This window comes from Suricata suricatta, chromosome 14 (genome assembly GCF_006229205.1).
Source record: "Suricata suricatta isolate VVHF042 chromosome 14, meerkat_22Aug2017_6uvM2_HiC, whole genome shotgun sequence".
Lineage (NCBI taxonomy): Eukaryota > Metazoa > Chordata > Mammalia > Carnivora > Herpestidae > Suricata > Suricata suricatta.
The window spans coordinates 72,768,556-72,776,341 of NC_043713.1; the positions used below are offsets into that span (position 1 = coordinate 72,768,556).

Genomic DNA, 7,786 nt, shown 5'->3' on the forward strand with positions numbered 1-7,786 from the left:
GGAGGGGCAATGAGAGGGAAAGAGAATCCTAAACAGGATCGAACTGTCGGCATGGAGCCTGATAGAGGGCTTGAACCCACAAATCATGAGATCACGACCTGGGCCGAAATCTAGAGTCAGATGGCCAACCCACTGAACCACCCAGGCACACCCCTCCACCTTTTTTTTTCATCACATTGTCACAGTCTTTCCTATGAAGTCCGAATTCTGTCAGTGATCTCTACATACCCAGACCAATCTCTTGGGTCAAAGTTATGGCTGAGTTCATGTTTAAAGTCAAGGTTCCAAGCAGTTGCGAGTTCTTTACAACTTTAACAGCCCTTCCTCCCAAAGAGCGGAACCCCAACTATAAAGACCTGTGCAAGTTCATTTATCACATTGTATTCTAATGTGGTTTATTTTTCAATGTATTATTTTGCAAAGAATCACCAACAAAGATGGCCCTCTCCTCCCCTTCTCCTCATTCCGTAAAATGTGACACACATCTGGCCATCCCTGTCCATGGTCTTTACTGACCAGTGTGCTGAGAAAGGTGTACAAGGTCATGGTCCGGGCCTGGGAGCTTCAGGGGGCTTGGGGCGCGACCTGGGGGTGAGCAAGGGATCCGAGAGACAAGATTTCCCAGAGAAAAACATGGTCTTATGTTTATTTTATATATATATATATATATATGTGCAAATCTGTTTTATGTACAGTAATTGGCTCTATCGAGTAATCACAACAAGGCCTTCTGCTGGTAATCTTCCTCGGGCAGGTTCGGGTGAGACTGGGGGTCAGTGCACTTGGCAGGCTGCCACACGGAGACTGCGTTTCTGATTTCGGTTCTGAGGCCATGCACACAACTCAAAATATGCACGAATGGGCTTAAGGCTATAAAAGTGGCTGAGAGCAAGCGCGGGGCCTGGGACGAGCGAACTGCGTGTTCCGCCTGCACTAGAGCCACGACGGGACCCGCGAGTGCCGCGCGTGTGTCCGAGCTCTTTTACTGTAGTGAGGGGCTCTGAGAACACCTACGGTGACTGCGTGGCGGGCGGGCAAACGGCGTGAGCGGCGGCCGGACGCTTCGCTGGGGCTCATTTCTTCTCCGCCTCTCCTTTCTTGGGTTCTTGTTTCAGTCTGTAATCAGCCAGGGCGGCCTTGATCGCATCCTCAGCCAGCACTGGAAGTAGCACAAGGAAAGACACGCTGAGTCTGCGCACCACCTGCTGAAGAGTGGGAGCGCCGCAGAGCTGGGAAGGGCTCACCAGAGCCGGCAGGCCAGGGTGCAGGGGGGCGGGGGGCCGAGCAAGCCCGGAAAGCCAACCAGCCCTTCCCCGAGCCCGGCTGCCCCTGTCCAGTGGCTCTGGAGACAGACTGGGGCTTCAACGCCTGGGATCCTAGGCTCGTCCCTCAGCCTCCTGGAATGCCCCCTCTTCGAGAAGACACTGTCTTCTCGCTGGGATAGCGTGAGGACTCAGGCATCGCAGGGACACGAGACATGGTCTCATCCGCTCCCGTGGGGTCAGGAATAAGGGTGGCGGGTGGAGGCTGAGCAAGCCGGCGGAACTGAGGTCCTGCCAGTACTGCCACGCGACTCTCTAGGGACCCCAAGCTTGAACACTTTTACTTTGGAGTCCATGTTACAAATGAGGCTGGGGGGGGGGGGGAGAAACGAAGAGTGCTGGATTGAGACAGCTAAAGGCCGCGGCACCCGAGGAGGCCGGGGGTTTCCTGAAGCGCGTGAAACCGCGTACGAGCTGCGGCCTTTACTCCCGGGGACCCGGAAGTCCAGCTCAGGTGGAAGAAGTGCGGCCTCAGCAGGCTTCCCGAAGCCGCACCACATCCCTCGTTCCCGTGACGCTTACCCTGGCAAGAGGCCTGGCTCCCTGCTGACTTCTAATGTGGTCAGTAAACCTCCATCAGTAAGTGAAGGCTGCTGTTTCTCCTTCCCTCTTCCCACAGAAGGTTGAGAGAGGATGGGAAAAGCTTTAGACTGAAGACAGAGACTGAACTGGAAAGCCAAGTAGAGGCGTTAAGGCCTCTGGGCTTTCTCTCAGGACAGCGCGGAGGGGGCTCCTGCACACCCAGACATGGTGCCGGGAGCAGGCCCTGGGAAGGACGTGACAGCACACAGGCGACAGACGGGATCAGGGCAAAGGCTGACTTTTCACCTTTCCTGGTCTGAACTTGACTCCAATGGGGTGGGAAGGGCACAGAGTCTGACATCAGAGATCGGGGCTTGGGTCCTGCCGTCCCACCTAGAAGCCGTGTGGCCGGGGTGCTTTCACCCGAGCGCCTCCCTGGTCTGTGAGGAGGAGCCGTCATGCCCCGCAGCGGACTAGCGGGTGTTCCCGGGGCTTAGGAAGAGCACCGCGAGGGGCTCCTCGCGACGCCCAGGCACACTGCCTCCTGGAAGACTCTTCTGGGGACGCAGCCGTGACACCTGGGGGCTTTAACCCACTGCAGGCCGTCAAGACGGACTCTGTGATGAACACGGACTCGCCGTCACCCTGGCACAAATGCCAGCTGCTACCACCACAGACTTCTGACCGCCCCCGCCTGCTGGCGCCGCGGAGCAGACTTACTGGAGCAGTGCAGCTTCACAGGGGGAAGGCAGAGCTCCTTGGCGATGTCAGTGTTCTTGATGGTCAGGGCCTCCTCCACCTGAGAGATGAGAGAAAGACCAACAGCCTCAGCGAGCCTCTAGCTTACCGAGCAGGCAGTGAACACAGGAAGGTCAAAGGTCAGGACAGGGTAAGGGGGGGGGTGATTTCCCTTCAACAGCCCCAGAGACCCCGAGCTTGTGCATCAGAGCTGCAGCGGGGGCTCCTGAGGGTGGAATATTCACACCCCAGTGCTTGGCCGGGGCCAGCAAGGCCGACGCCGACCCTTCCACACGCCGGCCGGTCAGAGGTCCCTCAGTTTGTTTTGTCTGTTTTAAGGTAGGGATTTCCTATTGTGGTTTTGTGAGTATCAGCTTTACTGATGTCCTTATACCAAACGTTTAGAATAAATCCCTTCCACGAGAAGCACTGAATAGCGTCAGGGCGGCCAGAGAGATGGCAAACAGGCCAGTGGCACAGACAAGTAAGTGTTGGGACCGTGCCCTCTTTAGGCTCATCCTCTGCCTAAAGGAGGATCTGCCTCCTCGAAACAGACCGCAAAGGATGCCTGGGTTTGGTCAAGTGCCCAAGGCCGCACCCTGTGACGCGGCCTACGTGGAACGGAGCCCGCTGCCGTGAGGGATGCCAGATTTCCTCATCGGCCCCCCATTTTCCAACTCTGCTGACTTCAACGATTATGCTTCGCATTCTGTTCCTAGTAACTCAGACGGAGAAAGGCCCTCTTTCTTCCACTTTCTGATCACAACTCAGAGGCCAGATCTTGGGAGCACAGGTGCCTTGTCTCATTTCCCGTTTCCTTCTTAACCAGTCACTTCCGAGCCATATCCTGCTGGAACAGGTTGGGTCTGTGCTTGCCAGAGGAGCCTGCCAGCCAGGCCTTGGGCCCCAGGAAGCAGGTGGCATGTGGCCTGGCACTCCGCATTGCCGCAGAGCTGCCCAGCTCCCCAAGCACACCCCTCCGTGACTCAGCTCCTTGAACTTCATCCCTTCGGGCTGCAAAGATAAGAAGCCCTGCAATTCTGGCTTTCCTGAGAGGTCTTCAAGACTGGATTTTAGACTCTCCAGCTCTTCACCGAGTTTGGGACCTTCCAGCTCTGCAGCTGCCGGGGAAAGAGGCTTTGGCAGCGAAAAGGAGAGAAAAGATGTTCGGGCCTCTTTCACTTCCACCCTCCGAGGACCTGCTGACCAGCCACCGGGATCACTGCTCGGATTTATTTGTTCACTTTGCCTCCATCTTCGCTGTTTTTGATTCTTTAATCCCTCTGTGAGCACAGACTAGTTTGTTATGTCATAAATCCTTACAAGCCATCCACAACCCTTCCTGAAATGTGACGAAAAGAAATAAACAAGAACACAAACCACGATATAACCTCTCCTACCCTTAAACTCCTAGGAAATTATAATCAGCAACCTTGGTGAAAGCCTCAGATTTCTTTGTAGTTCTTTTTGTTAGCAGGGGAGGTAAAGATCTTTTTTCTATGTAATTAGAAACAAAACTAATCACCATCAAAATCCCTGAACAAATAAAAATGATCAGCAATCCCCCCATTAAAATACATCTTAACAGGGGCGCCTGGGTGGCTTGGTCGGCTGAGCATCCGACTTTGGCTCAGGTCATGATCTCACGACTCCTGGGTTCGAGCCCCACGTCGGGCTCTGTGCTGACCGCTAGCTAGCAGCCTGGAGCCTGCTTCAGATTCTGTGTCTCTTTCTCTCTCTGCCCTTCCCTTGTTCATGCTGTCTCTCAAAAATAAATAAATGTATAAAAAGTTAAATTAAAAAACCTTTAACAAAATTATTCATAATTCGCAACATGGAGAAGAATTTAATCAAAACCTGAGGAGAAATTTTAAAAATTAGAATAGTTTGAAAAAAAAACATCACAGCGACATCCCGCCCCCCACAAGACCCTTCCTTTAGCTGAGAAGCAGGATGGTCAGGACTGTGATGTAATTCCCTTGCAGGCAGCCTTACCGTCTTCCCTTTGACCCATTCGGTGGCTAGGGAGCTGGAGGCAATTGCAGAACCACAGCCAAACGTCTTAAACCTGGCATCCACAATCTTCCCCTGTTCATCTACTTGAATCTAAAAAAGAGATAGGAGATAAGCAGGGATTCCTGGTGCCACCCTGTAGAACTTGGATTATAGGGTTCACTGGTGCTCCCCCAAGCGCTTTGGTCTTGATCTCCACACCTTTAGGTTCTGGCGTTAATTACTAACTTTGCTTTGTTGCAAAGGGCTCAGTGGTGAAAAGTGACCTGCAGGAACTACTACTGGAATTATACAGGCTGACCTGGTAAAGATAAGTCCCCCTCCCCCTGTTTTTTGTTTGTTTTGGTTTTGCAATCCTAGCTCGTTTTCCGGCTGCGATGTTCTGCTCCGGGCTCTAGGTCAACCTGCATTTTTAAACACTGGGAGAGTCTGCAATAAAGGTCTCTGATTAATGCTTTTTAGTTTGGCATGAAATGGCATCTAATGGTTCTCTCCTGCCTCATTTCTGTTTTCTAAGACAGGCATGAAGACCTCTGGCAAGCTGCCCACTCACTCCCCAAGATGAAGCAGATGTGGACAGAGCTACAGTTTACCCAAAGTGCCAGTCACTGCCTTTGTCTTGTCTCCCATTTGGGGGAGGGCTGATATACTGCATTTCCTGACTCACTGGGGATTGCTAATGGAACAGCTGTGGTTTTCCTTTGATCGGTAAAATTCACAAAACTGTCTACCAAGCTGAAGTTGGAATTTAAGCTAAGACAGTGAGAAGGAAAGGGAGACCAGTTTACTGTCAGAAAGGATCGGCATAGTGTACTAGGAAGGAGAACTAAGATTCAGTTCCTGCTCTAATGACTGGTCACGTCAGCCCGTCCCATCATGTCACAGGAATCCGGATGGAGACCAAATGAAATGCTGTACATGCAAATGTCATAACCGTTAAAGACGGAAACAGGGGCACCTGTAACTTCATCACATCACCGCACGCTGGAGCTCCCACCAATCCAGTTCCAACATTTTTTGATGTCTTGTCAAGAGATCCCACGTTCCGAGGATTTTCATAATGATCAACAACCTGAAATGGGAAGGTTAAGAGAATACACGATCACTTTCTTGTTACTGCCCCCCCGCCGCTTGACGGATGGTACGCTCCTTGAAGTCAGCAAGCTGAACCTGACAAGCAATCACTAAATACCAAACTTCACCTGGGCTGGAAGGCCTACACTTATGTCCCTGAGACTTTATAACCCCGTCTTTTTGTAGCTCTTCTCCAACTACCTTCAGAGATTTGAGACGCTGGAGAAAAATCTGCAAAATCAGGTCTTAATCCCATGGGGTTTTAAATCACCAGTCACTGGGATCAAATAGCATTTATGTTATTTCCAAATAAAACCCATCTTCAGAAGGTAATGATTACTATTAACAATTCTAAAATTAAGTACAGTCCAGCAATTGAAGGACTGTCCAGAAGCCTCACGGAGAATGTTCCAGGAGGAACAAGGCTATGGAACGCATTTGTGCGTGACCATGGTCCTATGACTACTTCGAGGCCCGGAAATCACGCCGGCCGAGCAGCGCACCCTGGTGGTAGAAAGGCTGCGAGCCCACGTTCGTGGAGCGGGTATTGTCAACAAAACACACCCCTGGGTGGGGGAGGAGCGAAGGCCTCTGCCAGCGTGCAGAAACCAGAATGGAGTGGGATCTAGTCAAACTGGCACATAAAAGGCTTTAATGTAACCCTTGAGGCCTGTTTACCAGTTAATCCTAAATTCTCCCGATCTTCCCAGTTTGCTTGCCCCACTTATCCGACCACGGATTTTGACTCCAACCCCAAGGACCTACAAAATAGTACCGAAATCTGGCCTTTTTGCCCCACGTTGATTCACCGCGTTGTTCAGGCAGTCCCTTCCCGAGTGGGAGAGGTGCATGTCTTGGGGACTCCACGCCCTCGGAAGGCAAGGGCTGTAAACTACGCGCCTATCCCTACTTCCCCAGCTCCGCTCCTCTCGGCCCGCCAAAAAAGAAGACAAAAATGAAAACATGATGGCTGTTGATTACGCGTCTGACTCCACTCGGAGGCTAGGGGCTCCCACAGCAATAACTGCACCACAAATGATCTCCATGTGTTGGGCCCCAGGCTGAGGGCTCCACAAGCACTAACTCGCGTAGATGAACGCTAAGACCTCCTTTTACAAATGGGAAAACAGGTTCGGCGCAGAGCAGTGACTTGCCCAAGGTCACCTGGCCAGGGCAACAGCCTGACTGGCGCCGGAGCCCGCGCCAGTGTGTGTTCATCCCTGAAGTCAGGCTGGCAGATCGTAACAGAGCCCGGGCTGTTGGGTTTTAAGCCCGGGATGCACGAAATCGCAGCCATTGGCGGGGCCCATGGGCAGCGGTTAGTTTTATTTCAGCCGCAGGCAGTCACTGCGCAGCAAACGGAAGTTCGTCCAGGCAGAGGGGCGCGAGGGGACGGCTCCTTCCCTGGCTGCAGTGGGGGCTCCCAAGGCCGCGCACAACCCGCAACCGCTCCTCTCCAGGCCAGGCCTCCGCCGGGCGCGGACTTGCCCGAGTCCGCTCGGCGGTCCTCGTCCTCCCGCCCGCTTGCCGGTGCCGGCCCCGCGCATCCCCTCCTCCGCCCCTACCTTCTTGTGATAGAGCCGGGCCGGAGCCGACAGCTCCCGGGCGGGCAGGCGCGGGCTCCGGAGCAGCAGAGCGGACGCTGCCCGCCTCAGACGGCCAGCTCCAGCCGCCGCCATCTTGCGGGCTTGCGCCTGCGCAGGCGAAGCGCGAGACAGAGGGGAGGGGCGTGCCCGCGAGCCGGCGTTCGGCTCGGAGCGCGCACCCTTGTAAGTCACCGCGACTTCGCGCCTGCGTCCTTCCCCTTTGCGCACACGTCCCCGCTTGGCCCCGCCTTGACCACGCCCCTCCGGGGGAGCGGGATCTGGAGCTAAAGGATGGAAGCCAGAGAGGACTCTTCTCTCTATTGTAGGGTTGTGTGGATCAGAGCGGGTCCTGAAGCTGACCTGCGGGACCTAAGTTTGTGTTCACAAAGCCTGCTGCCGGAGTGCGGCGCAGTGGATCAACCAGTCTGCTTCTCTTAACCCCATTTTTCACCTTAGGGAGTTGACGGTCAGGGAGGTTTAGTAACTTGTCCAAGGTTGCCCGGACAGAATACTTGGGAAACCCTGGTTCCA

General features: G+C 53.8%; 1 protein-coding gene across 1 annotated transcript; it reads right to left on the reverse strand.

Moving 5' to 3' along the window:
- Nucleotides 1-617: 617 nt before the first annotated feature.
- Nucleotides 618-7,401, reverse strand: ISCU (iron-sulfur cluster assembly enzyme). Its single transcript, XM_029922621.1, has 5 exons — nucleotides 7,235-7,401; nucleotides 5,554-5,667; nucleotides 4,578-4,688; nucleotides 2,565-2,643; nucleotides 618-1,159 (listed from the first exon to the last, which is right to left on the reverse strand). Exons 1-5 carry the CDS (start codon nucleotides 7,346-7,348, stop codon nucleotides 1,074-1,076), a joined length of 504 nt encoding a protein of 167 aa, XP_029778481.1. The 5' UTR covers nucleotides 7,349-7,401; the 3' UTR covers nucleotides 618-1,073.
- Between the last annotated feature and the right edge of the window lie 385 nt (nucleotides 7,402-7,786).

What these genes read in the sequence shown, in the direction of transcription:
- ISCU (XM_029922621.1), bottom strand. Translation starts at nt 7,348, where the DNA reads ATGGCGGCGGCTGGAGCTGGCCGTCTGAGGCGGGCAGCGTCCGCTCTG. An exon ending in AATGGGTCAAAGGGAAGACG is followed by an intron (nt 2,644 to 4,577) that starts GTAAGGCTGCCT and finishes CTCATCTCTCAG; the next exon opens with GTGGAGGAGGCCCTGACCAT. An exon ending in TGTGAAGCTGCACTGCTCCA is followed by an intron (nt 1,160 to 2,564) that starts GTAAGTCTGCTC and finishes TGCTACTTCCAG; the next exon opens with TGCTGGCTGAGGATGCGATC.